General features: G+C 42.7%; 1 protein-coding gene across 1 annotated transcript in view; it reads left to right on the forward strand.

Annotated features, from left to right (window-relative positions):
• Window positions 1-2,862: 2,862 nt before the first annotated feature.
• Window positions 2,863-24,166, forward strand: part of LOC309549330 (cytochrome P450 2G1-like) — a 60,313-nt gene continuing 39,009 nt past the window's right edge. Inside the window, exons 1-2 of the mRNA XM_082249527.1 lie at window positions 2,863-3,059; window positions 15,138-15,300. Coding sequence (XP_082105653.1) covers window positions 2,892-3,059; window positions 15,138-15,300 — 331 coding nt within the window. The 5' untranslated portion in view covers window positions 2,863-2,891. The remainder of the gene's footprint in view (window positions 3,060-15,137; window positions 15,301-24,166) is intronic.

Below are 24,166 nucleotides of genomic sequence, written 5' to 3' on the forward strand. Positions count from 1 at the left end.
TCAGACTGGAAATGAAAAACAATGGGTTTGTAAAAGTCTGTAAAGGTTCCGCCAAATTGTGGAATGGATGCGGACCCATTTTACAGATGGGTGAATGGACCCTATATGTATTAGACAATGTATTTACTGGCTGCTGTCAGTTATGGCTGATTTATGAAAAAAAATATATATTTTTTGCTGTAAAAAAAAAAAAAATGAGGGCAACCTTTTCAATTGCAATACTTCTGTTATGACATTGTCCATGCACTCTGACTATTTGTGCACAGCTAGTACGTCTTTTGTGGCTGAAAATATGACCTAAAGGCTTTTAAAGTTCACCTCCCATTAAAGTCAATGGGGCCCGCCGCAAACTTGCGGTTCGCGGACTTTTGAGAAAATTTGCGGCTGGCGTTCGAACCGCCCCGGCCGATGTTCGTCCATCACTATTTGTGTGTTTATTGTTATTCATCTCTTCCAGTTTTTATACTGGCTGCTTGCGTTGCTAATTTCCGGATGTGTCTGTTGATCTCCGTCGCTAGGTTACCTCAGTGTATATATGGCAGCGGAATGGACGTAATGTGATGCTTCTGATGACGTCTGATGATGAAACGCATACAGCGCCATTACGTCACTTCCGGTTTCAGCTTTTGGAACGCGCTGCATTCCGGTAATCACTGTTACAGCACTCTGATACTTTTACATGCATGTGAGTACCCTGTATTTGCTTTCAATTTTTTTTTGCATAAAACGGTATCACACTATATGGTCTATACCATATATCACACTATATGGTACACACCTGTGTATAAGATTAGCACCACAAACTCCCTATCCAGGAATTGGGGCGCCCATCCCTAGGAGATTCCAGTGAGTGAGACCCACTCTAGAGATCCACTCCAGTTACACCTTGGTTTAATACCCCTGTGTGGGATTGTTTCATCTGGCGAGTGCAATATTTACTAGCGGGATCACGAACATTTCAACCTCATCTAATTCCCATTGATACTTGGGAAACAGCATGGCTATAGATTTTTTTCACTGGATTTTCATGGTTACAAGGACTTTTTCATTTATATTTGTTTGGAACACTTGATCGTTCAAAATTGTTTATTTATTCAGTATACATATATTCATCTAGTTGTGATATATTACATCAATATATGCACTGAGTCACTTTATTATTGCACTTTAATGTGTTGCTGTGAATTATTTCACCTTTATTTATTTAGTTAACAATATATTTAATTATGTATTTGCGGATCATCGCATTTCACATTTGACTGCATTTTAATTGATTCACTTTATTCACACAGTAAATATTCACTGGCAATTGTCGGCCAATTTATTGTTGTGATATTCACATTTCCCGGGTTGTATCCTTTGAATATTACTGACACTCAATTTATATATATTTGTACTCTATTTCATATTAACACTTCCTTTATACTTACTAGGCCTTATCTTCCCAGGCAGCGCCACTATCCCTTCCATTTTTTTCGCTATTTTATATAACCTCTGGTTATATTCTTAGGGAGGCTGCAGCCTTTTCGCTAACCTTAGCATGGGACCCTTTTTTTGTCTATACATCTTCTCTCCGCACTTCAAATCTCCCCCTGCCAGCACAAACCCCCCCTCAAATCCCCCCTCCTAGCACAAATCTTCTTCCCCCATCCCCCCTCCCTATACAAATCCCCCTAAATCCCCACTTTTAGCATCCGCTCTCGTAGAACAATACTTACCCCCTGACTCCCCCCCCCCACATTCCCCCTTCCAACACAAATCCCCTTCATCTCCTTGTGGCACCCCCTCACCTCACATGATACCACAGTGCCCCCTCCTTGTCCCGGGGCTGTGTATAACCACAAGCCTACAGGATCCTCATCCAAAAGACTCATTAGCAGCAAAGTTTTAAATTAGGTCTACAGGTCTATTCAGATTCTGAATTATGAACATATATCAATACTACCCCTCCTTGATTGGATTGGGAACATGCAGTATCTGTAATATCATAATCAGGGCCGGTGCAAGACCATTTTGCACCCTAGGCAAGACCAGCTACGTGCACACACGCCCCCCCCCCCTCCAAAATAAAAAATAACTGTACACATTGCCACCTTGTACATAATGCCCCCTTTTAACACTACACTCTGCTACACCCCCTTCCTGCAAACACTGCCCCTCTTTAACCCTACACCCCCTTCCTATACACATTGCCCCTCTTTAACCCTACACCCCCCTTCCTATACACACTGCCCCTCTTTAACCCTACACCCCCCTTCATATACACACTGCCCCCCTTTAACCCTACACCCCCCTTCATATACACACTGCCCCCCTTTAACCCTACACCCCCCTTCATATACACACTGCCCCCCTTTAACCCCACACACCCCTTTATGTACAAAGTGCCCCCCTCTCTAGAGGTGACATCCACCGGGGATGAGGAGGTGACAGGAGAGGAATGTCTCACTGGCCATGGCTGCACCCTAGGTGGTAGTGCGCCCTAGGCGGCCGCCTAGTTTGCCTAGTGGTAGCACCAGCCCTGATCATAATCCTTCTTTCTTTATCTAATACTACAGGGAGGCTGGCACAATACTTGTGAAACAGGTGTCAGATAATCTTCTAGATTTGTCAGGAATTGTTCCTCCCGTTGATCTCCTTGCCCCATTTTTCTCAAAAGAGAAATTTAGAACCTGACCTGTTGGAGGGAGCTGAGCTTTGAAAACGTCAAACTGAATCAAAGCAAAAAGTCTCTGTGTGTCTTTTTCTCTAGCCAATAATTAACATGCTACAGGTTATTCTTTAACTTCAGAGGGGCACGGGTTATACAGGCTACAGGTTATGCAACAACATGTTAACGATTGGCAAAATCACACAGAGACTATTGCTTTGATTCAGTTTGGTTGTCAGATATGGATGTCCTCACTCTGTCTCTCTGCTCATTTTTGCTCTTCTACTTCATTATCTCAGTATGGAGAATACAAAAGATGCGGCTCCGGCTTCCTCCAGGACCTACCCCGCTGCCATTTATCGGTAATCTGCTTCAAGTGAGCTTCGCATTGTATCAGTTTTATCCCAAGGTGAGTCAAATATTCAGGTGTAGAAGAGATAGCTAGTGAAACTAAGAGTTTAAAAGTTTATCTTCGCCAAAAATTTGCCAGTTCAACAAAATATGATTCAATAGTTGGCTGCTCCTTTGTTGATAGGGATAAAAGTTTCTCCAATAGCATGGTCTTCATAAGACTGCTGAGCTTACCTCTGCTATCAAATTCTGCATGTGGAAACAATTATTATCTGTTATTAATTCATTTGTACATTTATTATACTTTATTATCTTTTGCCCTGGCATCTGCTGGCAACGTACAGTGCAGTATTCACATTTGATGAGTGTATGCATAGGTAAAGGATCAGTCAGTTGCTAAAAGTGATATTTCAGTTATACTTGGAGTAAGGTGGAAAACGTAACCTGGCTTTTTATATACAACATGGCCAAAGGTTTTTGAACATGTAAAGTTCATACCAACAATATTGATTGAATGATTTCAGGTCATTCCAGTGAAGGGTACTATTATTGTATAGCACACAAAAACATTTTAGACAATTATGCACTTCTTGCATTACATCTAGAATCAGAATAACAAGGATCCGTCAGGTAAAAGATTTTTAGATGGTAAACTCACAAGGATAGATCAGTACCAGCAACTCAAATGTTATAATCAAAAGTTAGACCAGTGTTTCTCAACCTTTTTTTTTTTAGTCAAGGCAACCTTTAAAATTAGGGACGATCTCAAGGTACCCTTTCAAATTATAGACAGTCTTTAAGCGCCCAATTCTAAAATGTAAAAATTATTTTAATAGTTTTACATATTGCAGCAACAATCACACACACCTTAGGAGGCACAACATTAGCAGTGCACACTGCTACTGACTAGCAGGGGCAGGTTGGCAATGTTCGGCCCAGGGGGCAAGTACATACCAGAGGCCCATGGTGCAGATTAGTCTCCAGTGGGGCATGCAACTGGCCTCTGCTCAGACACAGTTTACACCATCCATGCTGGGGGGAAGGGGGGGGGCTGCTCTTTGTGCTTGTCTTCAACCTACACACATTAGGTCAGCGGCAGGGACTTTTTACTTCTCTTTACCAGGAATCCTTTAGGCATGTCTGTGGTAGAAGCGGTGCAGCCTTTTTATGGAGCATCAGAGCGGCCCAGGGGGCAATGGCCCCCCTGCCTCCTGGCCCAGTCTTCTCCTGCTGACTAGTACTCCAATGTTTCTCTTCCTCAGTTTTTTCTCCATCACTCAGCTAAGGTGACCCCAAAGCTGATGGCGGGAGGCAGGGAAAAGCAGAACAAGGATGCTATACGGGCAATTGATATCCTCCTTATCAACTGATGATGTAATTGATTGTTAGAAGGTTGAGATTTGAAAAGTCGTAATGGTGCACAATGAAAACCTGTGGCTTTGTGTAACTATAAGGCAGGCTTCATCCACCCACCACCTGTATACAGTTTTTGAGCATTTTTTTAGGCATTTTGCCAAGGCACTCCTGAAGAAACCTCCAAGGCACCACAGGGTGCCTGGGCACCCTGGTTGAAAAAGGTTGAGTTAGACAAAAGGAGACACAGTATACTGTGCATATAAGTACATTCAAAAAGCAGATATTAAAGTTATTTTTAAATCTGTAAAGGTATACTAATAGGACCAGAAATACTGCATCCCATGGAAGGTAGGCATTGTATCAAAGATTGTATAGTGTATCCTCTCAATAATCTTAATGGACTCCATGTGATTTAGGACCTGTGACCAGGTAGTGGAATTAGTATACCATGTAAAGGCTTTGACCCATTGAATAGCGCTTTACAGTGAGTGCAACAATCTTTCACAAGGGTTAGGCACATCAGGAATAAGGGCAAATAGGTGGTACATAGCCTTGGTCAAGGAAATTAGTGATCCTGCTATTTGGGCCATTTTAGTGGCTGCTTGGTATCAAAGAGGACCTACAGTAGCTCCTTGAAACTCCAAAACATGCGAATGAGGGTGCGTCAGTTTAGCCAACCACAAAAACAATTTGCTAGGACCAAGGAATATATTGTCTACTGCAGTGTTTCTCAACCTTTTTTTTATTCCAGGCACCCTTTAAAATGATGGGCAGTCTCGAGGCACCCTCTTAAAATTATGGACAGACTTGAGCAGTGATGGTAGTAACTGTGTTTAAGTAAACGGTGTTACTTAACGCACTTACTTTAGAGGGTAACGAGTAATCTAACTGATTACCCTTGCCCTCCCTGTAACGCCGTTGCCGCTACTTCGGCTGCGTTACCGCAATTACATCTACCGCCACTAGATAGCAGTAGTGTAATTGTAATTCCCCCTCTCCTCTATGACTGCGGCCGGCGCTGTCTGCGGAACTGGAGAGAGAGGAGGAGGAGACTCTGTGAGAGAGGCGAGCGGCAGAGCACATCAAGCCAGGCCCGGGAGGGCAGAGCATGCAACCGGCCGACCACCATTGCCACTTTGCCAGCCTGGCCGACCATATACTTTTAATATAACTATAAAAAAATATAGTCCAGATCTGCAGGGCAGCAGGAAGTCCACCACCAGTCCACCACTGCACACAGCCAGCCAGCCCAGAAGGGAGAGGTGCACACAGCACAGGCAGACAGGCCTGGAGGAGGAGGATGGAGCCAGGCGGACCCCAGTGTGCCTGCCTGGGCAGGCCACACCACCACCAGCAGCCAGCCAGGCAGCAGCAGCACAGCAGGTACCAAAAAACAAAAACCAAAATACGGTTACTCACAGTCAGACTCAGTCACAGTCAGGACTCAGACCCCCACCACCACCAGTGTGCCACACCACCACCGCCACCAGTGTGCCACACCACCACCGCCACCACCACCACCAGTATGCCACACCACCGCCACTGCCACCACCAGTGTGCCACACCGCCACCACCAGTGTGCCACAGTGCCACCACCACCACCAGTCTGCCACACCGCCACCACCACCACCAGTGTGCCACACTGCCACCACCAGTGTGCCACATCGCCTCCACCACCACCACCAGTGTGCCACACCGCCACCACCAGTTGGCCACATTGCCACCACCACCATCAGTGTGCCACGCCGCCACCACCACCAGTGTGCCACACCGCCAGTGTGCCACACAGCCCCCACCACCACCACCACCACCAGTGTGCCACACCGCCACCACCACCACCAGTGTGCCACACCGCCACCACCAGTGTGCCACACCGCCACCACCACCTGTGTGCCAAACCACCACCACCAGTGTGCCACACCGCCGCCACCACCATCACCAGTGTGCCACACCGCCACCACCAGTGTGCCACACCACCAGTGTGCCACACCGCCGCCACCACCACCAGTGTGCCACACTGCCACCACCAGTGTGCCACATTGCCACCACCACCATCAATGTGCCACGCCGTCACCACCAGTGTGCCACACCACCACCATCAGTGTGCCACACCACCACCATCAGTGTGCCACACCACCACCACCACCACCACCAGTGTGCCACACTGCCACCACCTGTGTGCCAAACCACCACCACCACCAGCAGCCAGCCACTCCAGGCAGCAGGTACCAAAAAACAAAAAAAAATAACAAAATACAGTTACTCACACTGTCAGGAGGACTCAGGACCCCACAGTGTGCCACACCGCCACCACTACAGTGCCTTGCAAAAGTATTCGGCCCCCTTGAACTTTGCGACCTTTTGCCACATTTCAGGCTTCAAACATAAAGATATAAAACTGTAATTTTTTGTGAAGAATCAACAAGTGGGACACAATCATGAAGTGGAACAAAATTTATTGGATATTTCAAACTTTGTTAACAAAAAACTGAAAAATTGGGCGTGCAAAATTATTCAGCCCCTTTACTTTCAGTGCAGCAAACTCTCTCCAGAATTTCAGTGAGGATCTCTGAATGATCCAATGTTGACCTAAATGACTAATGATGATAAATAGAATCCACCTGTGTGTAATCAAGTCTCCGTATAAATTCACCTGCACTGTGATAGTCTCAGAGGTCCGTTTAAAGCGCAGAGAGCATCATGAAGAACAAGGAACACACCAGGCAGGTCCGAGATACTGTTGTGGAGAAGTTTAAAGCCAGATTTTGATAAAAAAGATTTCCCAAGCTTTAAACATCCCAAGGAGCACTGTGCAAGCGATAATATTGAAATGGAAGGAGTATCAGACCACTGCAAATCTACGAAGACCTGGCCGTCCCTCTAAACTTTCAGCTCATACAAGGGGAAGACTGATCAGAGATGCAGCCAAGAGGCCCATGATCACTCTGGATGAACTGCAGAGATCTACAGCTGAGGTGGGAGACTCTGTCCATAGGACAACAATCAGTCGTATACTGCACAAATCTGGCCTTTATGGAAGAGTGGCAAGAAGAAAGCCATTTCTTAAAGATATCCATAAAAAGTGTTGTTTAACCTTCCTAGCGGTATTCCCGATTGTGGCTCGGGGTTAAATTTCAGTGCCAAAAGCGATAACCCCGAGCCACACTCGGGGTACCGCTAGGAAGATCACTGGATCCTGGTAGAGGGGTTACTTACCTTATCCCCGGGATCCAGCGATCTATGCGGGCGGTGTGCGGCGGCGGAGCTTACTCCCGATCCTCTGTGTGCCCCGGCTTCCGTCTCCTGTGATGTGATGTGATGTTCGCAGGGGGGTGGAACCGGTGGCAAATTCAAAAAGTAAATGCACAAACACACTGATACACTGTAATCCTATTGGATTACATTACTAAATAAAATAAATTGACCTTTGATTGCCCCCCCAGTGCTTTCTCCATTGCACTTCCTGCATTTTTCCTGCACCTTGTGTCTGGATACTGCAGAGCGACCATGGCATCAAACAAGCGCGCCGCAACCTCATAAGCGGTATGTGACCTTCTGGGCGACAGCGATACATAATCGCTTGCAGAATGGAGTGATAACGATTTGTGGGGAAGTTCGTCATCGGACGCAGAAAGTGATTTCAGCGATGATCCTGCGACTGTGCCCAGCGATGTGTGGACTTGGTGCTCGATCGACTGCGGTACGGAGCACGTAGCGCCCCCAAGGTTCCCATTTACCGGAGCACCTAGTATCAAAGTGTATGTTGAGGAGGACAACCCCTTGGCATACCTGCAACTCTTTTTGACCGATGAGGTTATTGAAAAGATTGTTGTGGAAACCAATCGGTACCAGGAGCAACAAGCTGCAGTACTTCAGCGGTTTTCAAGGAGCAGGATGTGGGAACCCGTGACCAAAGCGGACATCTGGAAATTTCTGGGCCTAATTATTCTGCAGGGAGTAGTGGGGAAGCCCATGCAGAAGTGGTATTGGACCACCAACAAATTACTGGCCACTCCTTTTTTTGGCACGGTTATGTCGGAGTACAAATTTTCGCTCATTATGAAGTATTTGCACTTTACAAATAATGACGAATTTGACGAGACTTCTCATCCAGCTCAAAAGATTTGAGACGTTTATCAAATAATTTTGAAAAATTTCCAGCAGTCCTATGTCCCAGAAAGAGACATTTGTATAGACGAAAGTCTAATGGCTTATAAAGGTAGACTCAGCTGGATACAGTATATTGCGTCCAAGAGAGCACGCTTTGGCATAAAGTAATTTATGCTGTGGGAATCCAGCTCTGGATACATTTGGAATTCGGTCCTATACACCAGGAGAGGAACCAAATTCAACTAAAGGTTCAGCAGCTATGGAATGGCAACCGCTTCAGTTCTGGAGCTGATTGAGCCTCTGCTGAATCAGGGGTACTGTGTCACCACAGACAATTTTTATACATCCCCAGAACTGTTTGAGTTCCTTCTACAACACAAGACAGAAGCGTATGGGACCGTTAGAGCCAACCGGCGTGACATGCCCCCCACCTTTGCCAACAAAAAGCTCAAGCCCGGAGAAATAGTTGCCTGGCAGAAAGGAAAAATGTTGGCACTGAGATGGCGCGACAAAAAAGATGTGTGCCTGATGAGTACCTTCCACAACATCTCTACTGTCATGGTACATACAAAAGGTGGAAAAGATATAATGAAACCGCAACAGGTCCTGGATTATAACACCATGGGAGGTGTGGACAGAGCTGACCAGGCCATGACTTTTTGTCCGGCAATGCGGAAACAACAAAAAAAATATTATAAAAAAATATTCAGGCATCTCCTTGAACAGTGTTTGTGGACGCATTTATTCTCCTAAAAAAAAAGAGTGACAGGCCTGTGGTTCATGCGGACTTTGTGTGGAAAATTGCTGAGCTCATATTTCTCAGGCACCAAACACCAACAGTAAGTAGATCCGGACGCCGTGCTGCTGGTGTTGTGAACCTGAACGCCTTACCGGTCGTCACTTTATGGACCACATTCCATCAACTGAAAAGAAGACTGCACCCACAAGGATGTGTGTGGTTTGCTGTTCCAAACGTGACGACACTGGAAGGAAAATCAGAAAAGAAACGCGGTACTACTGTCCTGACTGTGAGGTTGGACTTTTGTGCTGTACCCTGTTTCAAAATTTACCACAACCGGGAAGTTTATTGAAGCAGTATGACCACTAATATTGAATCCTTTTTGGCAAAAAATAAATAAATATTGCATCCTTGTTTGACAAAAAAAAAAATGTCAGTGTTTTTGATTTACTATAATTTATTGAATAAAAAGTGTTATTTTTTGGGAAAAAAAAGTGTTATTATTATTATATTATTATTTTTTATTATTTTATAGTTATTTATTATATTATAATTTAGAATTTTGTGTTTCAAAATCTATCATACCCGGGATGTTATAAAGAAGAACGCACAGTAAAAAGAAATCATATGTAAATAGTTGGTTTGGGCTGCTCATTCTTAAGAATTACTAGCAAAATAATGGTACCGCTTTCAGCACCTAAAATCCAAAATAATCATACCGCCAGGGAGGTTAAAGTTTGCCACAAGCCACCTGAAACATGTGGAAGAAGGTGCTCTGGTCAGATGAAACCAAAATCAAACTTTTTGGCAACAATGCAAAACTTATGTTTGGTGTAAAAGCAACACAGCTCATCACCCTGAACACACCATCCCCACTGTCAAACATGGTGGTGGCAGCATCATGGTTTGGGCCTGCTTTTCTTCAGCAGGGACAGGGAAGATGGTTAAAATTGATGGGAAGATGGATGGAGCCAAATACAGGACCATTCTGGAAGAAAACCTGATGGAGTCTGCAAAAGACCTGAGACTGGTATGGAGATTTGTCTTCCAACAAGACAATGATCCAAAACATAAAGCAAAATCTACAATGGAATGGTTCACAAATAAACATATCCAGGTGTTAGAATGGCCAAGTCAAAGTCCAGACCTGAATCCAATCGAGAATCTGTGGAAAGAACTGAAAACTGCTGTTCACAAACACTCTCCATCCAACCTCACTGAGCTCGAGCTGTTTTGCAAGGAGGAATGGGCAAAAATTTCAGTCTCTCGATGTGCAAAACTGATAGAGACATACCCCAAGCAACTTACAGCTGTAATCGCAGCAAAAGGTGGCGCTACAATGTATTAACTTAAGGGGGCTGAATAATTTTGCACGCCCAATTTTTCAGTTTTTTATTTGTTAAAAAAGTTTGAAATATCCAATAAATTTCGTTCCACTTCATGATTGTGTCCCACTTGTTAATTCTTCACACAAAATTACAGTTTTATAACTTTATGTTTGAGGCCTGAAATGTGGCAAAAGGTTGCAAAGTTCAAGGGGGCCAAATACTTTCGCAAGGCACTGTATTAAAGATCTTATAGAACGTCGTTGCATTATAGAATAGTAAAAAAAAAGTCACAGTTACTTTGCTGAGTAACTAATTACTTTTTCAATGTGGTAACTGAGTCACTAACTTAATTACTTTTTGGGAGAAGTAATTTGTAACTCTAACTAATTACTTTTTTAAAGTTAGATAACCAACACTGGTCTTGAGGCACCCTATTCTAAAGTATAATAAAGAAAAATTGTGCTCGTGTTGGATACCTCCTAAGAGTGCCACATCCCGGATACAGTAGGTAAAGAGAAAGTTCCCCTTGTTGTGGGACTTTATAGGCACTTATATATATGTTAGAATTTGATATAGACAAGACATAATATAAAATATATATAGTTTATTGAAAAACATTAATAGTGACAAATGTATTATTAAAAAAGAATTGGCAAGCTCAGTACATTGTATTACAATAGCATGTGAATATTAACCACAAAGTTACAGGGCACAAACCCAATGCGTTTCGGAGTGACAATGGTTGAAACTCCTTCTTCAGGGGTAGCCTTGAACAGTGGTATATTCTGCTGTATAAATTTGGACTTATAAGCCTGCCAGCTTAGAATTTTAAAAACAGAGAATGAGGATGCTCAGGACAGTCACCAAGGAATGCTGTGTCAAGATGTCAGAAGAGTTTGTTTTTGTTGGTTCAGTTCCCTGTATGAGAAGCTGGGTTATATGTGCTGTCCAGCCCAGTAGGGCTGAGTGGGGACAACTGAAACCCGAATTGTAGCAAGCCTTGTCACGGGTTACAAACATCAACTCATAAAGCACAGAAGAAAGTTCCTGGGTTCCTGGTCGGTGAGCAATACGATTCTAATAGTTTTGCATAACGCAGCAACATCCACACAGCCATTTTTTAAATCTGCCGCCTTTTGCAGCAGAGTAACCCGGAAGTGACGTCATGGACGCCGCCTCCGGGTTACGTCATCTGAGACCCCGATCGAAGCCGTTTACGGCTTTGATCGGGACTCCATCCAGCCGGTGGACGCACCTGCTGGGTGCTCGGGTCTCCCGGTGGGTTGGGAGGCCCGTTCAAAGTCACAGAAGGCGGCGGGAGGGGGGGGCATCCCCTCCGGCTCACCCGGGTAACGATCGAGCGGCTCCCAAGCCGCATCGGTCGTTACTGACGGAAAGCCGACCGTCGGCTGTAAACCACGGTACCGGGATGGTGTCTCTAGCTAGAAGCATCATCCTGGTATAACACCGCAAAGTTTGCCGACGTAGCCCTACTTTTACTTTTCGGTAAGTGGTTAAAAAAAAAAACTCCAATGAAACCTACCAATAAATATGGACATGAAGCCTATCCTTGGTAAGTGCCAGAGATAGAAAATGGTGTCCCAAAGGTTGTCCCTCCAATATTGTGCTTTTGGTATTTTTATTATTGGCTTCTTAGGATTTTTTAGTTAGTTTTTTTGTGTTTGTATTGTCTTAGTCTTGTTTAGGAGTGAAGCTCTGTTTAGATTGTATTTTTCCTTTTTTTTGTTTCTGTATTGTGTGATGTGATTTTTTTTATTTTCATCTCAGTCTTTCCAGCTTAGAGGAGAGATGTTGGGTTGTTTACATGTGGTCAAAGTTAACATTCCTTGTGATAGGAATAAAAGTGATCAAAAAAAAAAATGAAAGGGAAAGTGTAAAAAAAATCAAAAATAAAATAAACAATAAAAAAAAAATGTAATTCACACGCATACGTGCATCGCGCCCACATATGTAAACAGCGTTTAAACCACACATGTGAAGTATCGCCGGGAACGATAGAGCGAGAGCAACAAATCTAGCCCAGGACCTCCTTTGTAACTCTAAACTGATAACTTGTAAACATTTTTAAAATGCTGCCTATGGAGAGTACCAAAGTCTGGCGCCATTCCACGAGTGTGTGCAATTCTAAAGCATGACATGTTAGATATCTATTTACTTGGCGTAACATCATCTTTCACAATATACAAAAAAATTTGACTAACTTTAATGTTTTGTTTTTTATTAACTTAGGAAAGTTTTTTCCCAAAAAAAAACACATTTGAAAAATTGCTGCGCAAATACCACGTGACATAAAAAGTTGAAAAACTGCCATTTTATTCTCTAGGGCCTCTACTAAAAAAAAAAAAAAAAATATATATATATATATATATATATATATATATATAAAACGTTTGGGGGTTCTGAGTAGTTTTCTAGCAAAAAAAAAATGATGACTTTTACATGTAAGTGAGGAGTGCCAGAATAGGCCCGGTATGGAAGTGGCAGAGGTACGCTGGACTGGTGGAGTAGGGGCAGGCTCAGCACATCCCCCTAATGCAACAAAGAAGTTACGGTGTGTAGTGTCATGCAACAAGTCGCTTTTCAGAGGAACTCTGCACTTTATTATTGCACACCATGGAAGCTTATCTCTAAGTCGGGGAACTGCCCTAATGTTAGATTCTTCACATGACCGCAGTCTCCCCCTGGTCCCAGGTACCCCACCCACAAGCTGTTGCTTCTTTACTATTCAATCACTGTGTGTATTAGAAAACTAGCTAAATAGAACTATATTTTTAGCAGCTAAGACAGTTTACAAATATATCTTCCAACTGTTAATTTACACGTATTGTAGGCTTGGAGTACCTGCCTTTCTGCAGTCACTGAATGGCTTCAGTTAGAAAACTAAATAGGCGTCTTTATAAAAGGATGAAATTTGGCATTTTTAATTTTTGACATTACAAAAAAGGGGTTGATTTGTAAAGAAATTGCATAACCATTCGCCCAGTGAAAGTACATGTACATTCATTCTGTGTGAATAGGGCAAAAAGAAGCGTAAATAGACTGCATCCTGTGCTCTTTAAATGTAAAGCATTGATTTAAAACAGAAAATACTACATTTGGCCACAAGATGGAGCAATGTGTCATAGTAATTTCCTATACTTAGCTCCATCTGGTGGCCAAATTTAATATTTTCTGTTTAAAAAAAATTATGGACATTTAAGTAGCAAAGGATATAGTCTATTTACAGTTTTCCTGAACATTTCTAAAAGTGCGCTTGTTGTAATTTTTAAGATAAAGGTAAAGATTCTATTTAAGGGGTTGATGCACAAAGAACCTCTGGGTGGGGGGGGGGGGACCTCTGGGTAAGTCTAGGATAAAAAAGGACTTGGGGGTACTGGTAGACAACAGGCTTGGCAGTGGCATGCAATGCCAAGCCGCCGCAAGCAAAGCCAACAGAATACTGGGATGTATAAAAAAGAGGATTCACTCCAGAAATAAAGAGATTATTCTCCCGCTCTACAAGACTCTGGTCCGGCCACATCTGGAGTATGCTGTCCAGTTCTGGGCACCGGTCCTCAGGAAGGATGTGCTGGAACTGGAGAAAGTCCAGAGAAGGCCAACAAAAATAATTAGGGGAATGGAGGGCATCAGCTATGAGGAAAGACTACAAGCACTGAACTTCTCTCTGGAGAAGAGACGATTGAGGGGGGGATATGATATCAATGTACAAATACTGTACTGGCGACCCTAGCATAAGGAACAAACTATTCAGAGAGAGGAGATACAATAAGACACGTGGCCACTCACTAAAACTAGAGGAAAGGCGGTTTAACCTTAAAATATGTAAGGGGTTCTTCACTGTAAGGGCGGTAAGGATGTGGAATTCTCTTCCACAAGCAGTCGTATCAGCAGGGAGCATTGATAGTTTCAAAAAACGATTAGATGGGCACCTTAGAGACCACAACATACAGGGGTATACAATGTACGGTTAAAAGCAAACACACACACACATCATAGGTTGAACTGGATAGACTGATGTCTTTTTTCAACCTCACTATGTAACTATGTAACTATGTAAGAATTTGCATAGTCGTTCAGTCAGTGAAAGTGCATGCACATTCGTTCTGTGTGAATTGGGCATAAAAAAATGTAAATGGACTATATCCTGTGCTCTGTAAAGGTAAATAGTTTAAATTAAATAGAAAATACCACATTTGGCCATTAGATGGAGCTAAGTATTATAGGAAATAACTATGACACATAGCTCCATCTTGTGACCAAATTTGGTATTTTCCTTTTTAAATTGATGATTTACATTCAAACAGCACAGGATACAGCCTATTTGCATTTGTTTTTGCCCCTTCCACACAGAATGAATGTACATGCACTTTCACTGGGTGATATGCAAATTTTTTATGCATCGACCCCTTAAATAGAATCTTTACCTTTATCTTAAAAAATTACAACAAATTCACCTTTAGAAATGTTTAGTAATGGCAATCTACAAACAGAGACGTATATTTTTCCAAAAGGGGGAGGGAAGGGAGGTAAAAGAAATTAGACAAAGAAGGATGAACTGTTCTATATATGTGTTCTCTTACAGCTGTCCAAGCAGTATGGACCTATCTTCACCGTCTGGTTTGGTTCTAAACCAGTGGTGGTGCTTTGTGGATATGCAGTTATTAAAGAGGCCCTGATCAAAAATTCTTATCAATTCGGCACTCGTGGATCCATACCGATAACAGAAAGATTGACAGATGGTTTTGGTAAGAAAAATCTGTACTTTTTAAGATATACTGTTCTCTATATCTATATATACATGTATATAGTCAGGATTAGCAGCCAGACATATTGGTAAAAGAAAAAAGTCTTTATTTTCAGTAAAAGTAAAGAAAAACCAGCATGAATACAAATTAATCAGTTGATCAACCTTAAGTATACAGCAAAACTGTGGCTCACCACCAGCATCAACCTTGTCCCATAACAGGGCTTAAAGTCCCCACCTGCTCCAGGGTTCCAAAGAAAAGGTCACCACGTCTCAGCAGGGTCTTAGTAGCCCACAATGCACAGCTCTTCTTCACAAGTCTTGCTCCACATCAAACCTCACACAAAGCTGCTGATTGCTTCTTGCCCTTTTCAGCCCCCTCTTATAGGTGGGTTAATCCTTTCACGATCACAGTACCTGTAGGAAGGGTTGGAAGCTCTTCCCCATCCATAATCTCTCAGAGCCTCTGAGGAAGAGGCACGGCCTCGAAAACACGTCAGCCCTCCGTCTCCACGAGACATTGGACTTTTGTAAAGAGACTGCTCTATGGAATTGCTATGCTGGAATATCACGCATGTTTGTGAGTAGCTGATTTTAAAATGTATGTTATTAAAAAGCCCGCTGAGGATAATGCGCTAGGCTGGTGCGCCCCTTTTTTTGTCTCCATTTGCAGTGTTTGGTTGACCGTCCCTGGTCGTTGAGGGCAGCAAAGCTTAGCCATAGTGGATGCCAAGTGGAGTTCTGTGTTAGAGTCAGCCTTAAGACCCAGTTCTGAGGGCAGGAGCAGGGTGCTCAGCATCTCTTTTCGTTTTTGGACAATACCTATACAGGCAGTCCAACTCCTCCAGGATGGCACATCAATACATACCATTGCCAGAAAGTTTGCTGTGTCTCCCAGCACAGTCTCAAGAGCATGGAGGAGATTCCAGGAGACAGGCAGTTACTCTAGGAGAGCTGGACAGGGCTATAGAAGGTCCTTAACCCATAAGACTGATATCTGTTCCTTTGTGCAGGGAGGAACAGGATGAGCACTGCCAGAGCCCTACAAAATGACCTCCAGCAGGACACTGGTGTTAATGTGTCTCACCAAGCAATCAGAAACTGACTTCATGAGGGTGGCCTGAGGGCCCGACATCCTCTAGTGGGCCCTGTGCTCACTACCCAGCCCCGTGGAGCTCAATTAGCATTTGCCATTGAACACCAGAATTAGCAGGTCCTCCACTGGCGCCCTGTGCTTTTCACAGATGAGAGCAGGATGACGTTGAGCACATGTGACAGATGTGTAAGGGTCTGGAGAATCAGTGGAGAATGGTATACTGCCTGTAACATCGTTCAGCATGACTGGTTTGGTGGTGGGTCAGTGATGGTCCGGGGAGACATATCCATGGAGGAACGCATAGACCTCTATAGGCTAGACATTTACCAAAAAAACAAAGATTCCTGCGAGCAAACCTTCCTGCCTCAGATTTTTAAAATGCCGCAGACACTTCACTTCTCATAAAAGTGCTAAGAGCCAATAAATATAATATTAGTGTTGCGCAAATAGAAATCTATCCAGATGTGTAAAAATTAGAATATATAGCAAAATAAATAAATGTGTATAGCCCTCAAGCAAAAGATCCCAGTTCTATAACCTTAAAATGCTGTATCATAGATAAAATCCAATGCTGAGAGATAAAAAATATTTGTGCAGAGTGCGATTCCTAAAATGGATATAAAATTATGCTATAAGAAAGTGCAAAGTGCTAAAACACAAGTGTGTATCACAATAAATCCCAGTGCTAAAATATGTTACATATCAATCCATACAATATATAAAATGTTATAAATGATGAGTTGTAGCTGTGGTAAAATAATATATATAAGTCCATGCAGCAAATGACAATCAAGTGTCCAATATACAGTGGGTACGGAAAGTATTCAGACCCCCTTAAATTTTTCACTCTTTGTTATATTGCAGCCATTTGCTAAAATCATTTAGGTTCATTCTTCTTCCTCATGAATGTACACATAGTACCCCATACTGACAGAAAAACACAGAATTGTTGACATTGTTGCAGATTTATTAAAAAAGAAAAACTGAAATATCACATGGTCCTAAATATTCAGACCCTTTGCTCAGTATTTAGTAGAAGCCCCCTTTTGATCTAATACAGCCAGGAGTCTTTTTGGGAAAGATGCAACAAGTCTTTCACACCTGGATTTGGGGATCCTCTGCCATTCCTCCTTGCAGATCCTCTCCAGTTCTGTCAGGTTGGATGGTAAACGTTGGTGGACAGCCATGTTTAGGTCTCTCCAGAGATGCTCAATTGGGTTTAAATCAGGGCTCTGGCTGGGCCATTCAAGAACAGTCACGGAGTTGTTGTGAAGCCACTCCTTCGTTATTTTAGCTGTGTGCTTAGGGTCATTGTCTTGTTGGAAGGTAAACCTTCGGCCCAGTCTGAGGTCCAGAGCACTCTGGAGAAGGTTTTTGTCCAGGATATCCCTGTACTTGGCCGCATTCATCTTTCCCTCGATTGCAACCAGTCGTCCTGTCCCTGCAGCTGAAAAACACCCCCACAGCATGATGCTGCCACCACCATGCTTCACTGTTGGGACTGTATTGGACAGGTGATGAGCAGTGCCTGGTTTTCTCCACACATACTGCTTTGAATTAAGGCCAAAAAGTTCTATTTTGGTCTCATCAGACCAGAGAATCTTATTTCTCACCATCTTGGAGTCCTTCAGGTGTTTTTTGCAAACTCCATGCGGGCTTTCATGTGTCTTACACTGAGGAGAGGCTTCTGTCGGGCTACTCTGCCATAAAGCCCCTACTGGTGGAGGGCTGCAGTGATGGTTGACTTTCTACAACTTTCTCCCATCTCCTGACTGCATCTCTGGAGCTCAGCCACAGTGATCTTTGGGTTCTTCTTTACCTCTCTCACCAAGGCTCTTCTCCCCCGATAGCTCAGTTTGGCCGGACGGCCAGCTCTAGGAAGGGTTCTGGTCGTCCCAAACGTCTTCCATTTGAGGATTATGGAGGCCACTGTACTCTTAGGAACCTTAAGTGCAGCAGAAATCTTTTTGTAACCTTGGCCAGATCTGTGCCTTGCCACAATTCTGTCTCTGAGCTCTTCAGGCAGTTCCTTTGACCTCATGATTCTCATTTGCTCTGACATGCATTGTGATCTGGAAGGTCTTATATAGACAGGTGTGTGGCTTTCCTAATCAAGTCCAATCAGTATAATCAAACACAGCTGGACTCAAATGAAGGTGTAGAACCATCTCAAGGATGATCAGAAGAAATGGAAAGCACCTGAGTTAAATATATGAGTGTCACAGCAAAGGGTCTGAATACTTAGGACCATGTGATATTTCAGTTTTTCTTTTTTAATAAATCTGCAACAATGTTAACAATTCTGTGTTTTTCTGTCAGTATGGGGTGCTATGTGTACATTCATGAGGAAGAAGAATGAACTTAAATGATTTTAGCAAATGGCTGCAATTTAACAAAGAGTGAAAAATTTAAGGGGGTCTGAATACTTTCCGTACCCACTGTATATTATTTTACCACAGCTACTACTCATCATTTATAACATTTTATATATTGTATGGATTGATATGTAACATATTTTAGCACTGGGATTTATTGTGATACACACTTGTGTTTTAGCACTTTGCACTTTCTTTTAGCATAATTTTATATCTATTTTTTTATTTATTTTTTTTTTTTTTCCAATATAAAGCTTTATTGAAAAATACTTATACAAACCTAAGCTTCACAACAGTAGTACAAATTGAAGCAAACTTATACAGGTTGTATGCATGTTATGGTGGAAATCAGAATCACCAACAGTTTAGTCAAAAATAATTGTGTAATAACAATGCAGTGAAACCAATTTCCAGAGAAATCGAGGTATTAAACGTAATCAGGAGCTGCAGGCCGAAGCCCGCAGCAGCGGCTGACGAGCCACAGTAATAAGAAGTAGAGGAAGAAAGAAAGGTAAGGAAAAAAGAAGAAGAGGAAAATGAACGGAAAGGGGAACTGAGGGTAAGGAATATGAGGGAGGGATAAGGTGAGTGAGACCGAAATAAGCTGTCGGTTATTTGCCATTTGGGATGCCATTAGTAATGACATCTATAGTGAGGGTTGACTGGTCGAGATAAAGTATTGTTCAGATCTAGTGGGCAATGATATTTGTGTAAATATCAGACAATGTGAATTCTATCCAAGGGTGCCAAGTTTTATGGAAAACTGAGTCATTTTCCTTTTTGATAGCTAAAATCTCCTCCATCTCGTAAAAATTTTTTACTCTATCCAGCCACTCTTTTGTGGAAGGTTTTGATTGCGAGTTCCAATGTAGGGGTATGACCGCCTTGGCTGCGTTAAGCAAATGTCTGGAAAGAGATTGTTTGTACCTTTTATACGACATGTTATGCAGATGTAGTAAACAACAGGCAGCGTCCAATGTTAATGTGGTATTGGTAATGAGTTTTATGAAGTGGATAACCTCATTCCAGAATTTTTGGATGACAGAGCAAGACCACCACAAATGTAAAAATGTTCCTCTCTCTTTTAAGCATCTCCAACATCTGTCAGAGACCTGCGGTGACCACACCTTAAGCTGAACTGGGGTGATGTACCATTGCGTCAAGATTTTGAATGAGGTTTCTTGCACTTTTTTGCTCAAGGAGCACTTATGCGTGAAAACGCAAGCTTTTTCCCATTTCTTATCAGGAATGCTGCAATTGAGGTCTCTTTCCCAGATTGATTTGAATTTGTCAGGTAAGCCTTGCGGAGTCTGAGACAACCATTTGTAGGCCTGTGATGTGGTTTTGGTACAAGGTGTTTGGCTAGTGCAGATCTCCTCTAGATCCGTCGGTGGAGTGCTTAGTTGAAACTTGTGCTTTGAGTTTCGTAAGAAGTTATGTAGTTGCAAATAGTTCCAGAAGAAAAGGTTGTATCCTTTAGGTTGCAACTTATTGAATTCATCAAGAGAGAGTAGATTAGATCCTCTTAAGCAATCTTTAACACGTAGTTGTGTTTGTGATTGACATGCGTCTGTTGTCTTTATCCTGAAATCCAGGCCTGGAATAAAGTCAGGGTTGTTTGAAATGGGTGTCATAATCCCTAATTTAGATATCAGGTGGTATTCGGGAGCTATACGGTTGAAGATGTTCAGTGTAGTGGAGATCAAAGGATGTTGTTTAATTTCAGACGGGTAATTTCCAGGGTTCGTCCATATTAGGTTGTGTGCAGGGAATTTTGAGCAACTCTTTTCTAGGTCCACCCAATCCTTCTGTTGTGAATGGCAGTGCCAGTCCACAACCCTGGTAATGTGGGTTGCATGGTAGTACTTAGAAAAATTCGGTAGACCTATACCTCCATTAGGTTTGGCGCGCTGTAAGGTCTGTAGTTTAATTCTGGGTCTTTTCATTGCCCATAAAAAGCGCCTTTGAATAGTGCGTAATTTGCAAAGAAAGCTATTTGGGATTTTGATCGGGAGTGCGTGGAAAAGGTATAATAAACGTGGAAGAATTACCATCTTCAAGATAGTTGCTCTCCCAAACCAAGAGAAGTTCTTGGAGTTCCAACTTTTAAGATCTTTACCTATGGATGACAGCAATGGGGTAAAATTTGCCTCAAATATCGCTTCAGTTTTAGGGGTTAAATGAATTCCTAAATATTTTAATGATTTGGGTTCCCATTTGTATGGGCAATTGGCACGTGTAAGCAATTTGATGTTCTCTGGTAAGGAAACATCCATCGCTTCAGATTTAGAGTGGTTTACTTTAAAATTGGACATAAATCAGAATTTTTGGAACTGGAGATTTAGGTTGAGTATAGAAATGTGGGGCTGGGTAATATAGAACAGTAAGTCATCAGCATAGGCTGAGACCTTAAATTCCCTATCCCTGACCTGAAATCCGTGAATCGCTGGATTGGCATTTATGTGTCTAATCAATGGCTCTAGTGCTAGAATGAACAGAATCGGTGATAGCGGGCAACCCTGTCTCGTCCCATTCTTTAGGTGTAAAGGTGTGGAGAACACATTGTTCACCTTAACCTTCGCAGTTGGATTCGTGTATAGGGCCCCTATCCATCCCATCATGTTGTCTCCTAATCCTAAGTGTCGACAGGTGGCAAGGAGGTAATCCCATGCCACTCTGTCGAAAGCTTTCTCAGCATCAGTGGATAAAATCAATCCGTGTAAGTTGTTTATCTTAGCTTCATGAAGTAGATTGAGAGATTTAATGATATTGTCACGGGCTTCCCGTCCAGGCATAAAGCCTACTTGTTCTGGACCTATGATATTATGTAAGAGGGGTCTAAGTCTGTTTGCCAATATCTTAGCCATAAGCTTAACGTCTAGGATGAGCAGGGAAATTGGCCTGTAACTGGCGCATAGTGTCGGATCTTTGTCCTTCTTCGGAATGACCGTGATGTGAGCGGTTAAAAATTCAGGAGAAGGTTGTGTCTTTTTAGAAAGGGCATTCAGTGCCTTTGTTAGGGGTTTGGTAAGAATCGGATGGAAGGATTTGTAATATTGGAAAGTTAGACCATCAGGTCCAGGGCTTTTACCGCATTTCAAAGAGTTAATCGCTTGTTGAACCTCCTCAAGAGATATATCTTTTTCCATTTGAGCAATGTCCAATTGTGAAAGGCATGGGAGACCACTATCTTTTATGTATTGAGAGATTAGTTGTTCTCTCGTGCCAATTAAGTTTGCAGGGCGAGTTTGTGGGGGGAGATTGTAAAGGCTTTCATAAAAAGAGCGGAACGATTCCGCGATGAATCTAGGGTCATGGATCTTAATGTTCTGCCTATTTCTCATGAAGGGAATGTGAGAAGCAGCTTGAAGATCTTTTAGAGCTCTAGCAAGAAATTTACTGCTCTTATCCCCGTGTTCATAGTATATTGCTCTATTAAAGTAAATTGATCTCTTGGTTTTGTTATTGAGTATATCCATTAAAGCTTTCCTAGCTTCAGACAATTCCTTAATGAGAGATTGGGCCACGGAAATCTTGTGTTGTGCTTCTAACTTGGCTATTTTGGAGACCAAATCACCTATCAACCTCTCCCTCTCTTTTTTCTTCCTGTCGCCAAATTTGATGAATTCTCCTCTCACAACGCTTTTGTGCGCTTCCCAGATTGTCATCGGTGACAGCTCCGGTGAGGAATTCTCTTTGAAATAATTTGTGATGGCCCCACGATTTCATCTTTTATTTTTGGATCGAGAAGCAGAGAGGGATTCAGTCTCCAATTGAAGCTTGGCTTACATTGCGTGTCAGTGTTGATAGTAATTGAGATGGGTGCGTGATCCGACATAACAATATGCCCTATTTTGGCCTCAACTAGATCTGGCAAATCTCTTTGCGAGATCAGGAGGATGTTGATTCTTGCATATTTGTTATGTGGTGCAGAATAGTGGGTGTAATCCTTTTCCAGGGGATGCAGTGCACGCCACGTATCCACTAGATTCAAGGATCTCAATAAATCCTTGATTTTCTTAAGTTTTCTGTATGCTAGGCTGGTTTTGCCTGAAGATGTGTCCCTTAATGGTTCCAGAGGAACATTGAAGTCCCCTCCGAGTATAATGCAACCGGAAGCAAAACTTTTAAGTTCATCGATTCGTTTAGTGCAAAAGGAAACTTGGGCCCTATTAGGGAAGTAGACGTTTGCTAATGTCAGGGGACGACCATTCAAGGACCCAGCCAAAAAGATAAATCTCCCTTCGGGGTCAGCAAGTACTTTATCAACAGAGAAGGATGCATTTTTACTGAGTAGAATGGCCACTCCCTTGGTTTTAGCCAACGGATTAGAGACGGAGTAGATTTTGGTGAAATGTTTGTCCGTGAGCTTGGGAATGTGTTCGCCTTTAAAATGGGTCTCTTGTATAAATGCGATATGTGTCTTACTTTTTCTCAATTCTCCTAGTAGTTTCCTTCTCTTCTCCGGAATGTTAAGACCGTTGGCATTAAAGGAAACGATCAAAGGTTCTTTACCTAAATGAGCAAAGGCCATCTTGGGGTCTCACTTAGGATGGGATGGAGGGGGGGGGGTTTGACAGAAAGAAGGGGGAGGGGAAGAGGAGCTAAAGAGGGGGAAAGAGTGGATAGAAAGACAACTTAAGACCAGTTGACCTGAGAACACGTCCCTTGTCAACCTAAAATTAGGCTATAACAGGTGAGTTGAATATGAGGAATAACAAAACACAAAACAATGATACAATAGCCTGGTGGGAGCGTTGGAAGAAGCACAATGCAGTGGTACCTACGGTACCTAAAGTTCTCGTGAATCAAGGTAATACCCCGACCCACAAGAAGGCGGCTTGTGTAGTAAAATCAATATAAGAACAATGTAGCGCTAATCATCAGTAAAAAGTTCTCAGAAAGATTAAAAAGTCCATGTAAAGTCCCAATATGATCAGATGAAAAATGTAGCGAATCCGTGATACCACCACCAGACACCCAGTTCACACTGACCCTTACCACATAACGATGATCCCCATGACAGAGATCCCAAATGCCAAAAATAGACTCAGTAGGACTCGATATGTATCCTGGATAATATGCGTCCTTCTCTGGAAGTCTCAGGTCAGTAGTCACAGGTATGTAGGGAATGAAGCACAAAGCAGTATCATAGCGCAGACCATTTATTAACCAGATCAAAATAATAGATTAAAAACACTTACAAGGATCCAATCATAACAAGCATGTAAAGCAGTCCAAATTGTTTCCAAGCATGTTCCGCCACGGCATTCCACCAAAATGATGGCCGCCACGTCTCCTCACTGTGGGCGAGCTTGTCCACTGTAACCGCCCGACGTACGTTTCGTTACACTGAACGTCTTCAAGGGGCGCGGTCCGGCAGTCGTCACAGCTCT

The sequence above is a fragment of the Pelophylax lessonae genome, assembly GCF_965119305.1.
Source record: "Pelophylax lessonae genome assembly, chromosome: 3".
NCBI lineage: Eukaryota > Metazoa > Chordata > Amphibia > Anura > Ranidae > Pelophylax > Pelophylax lessonae.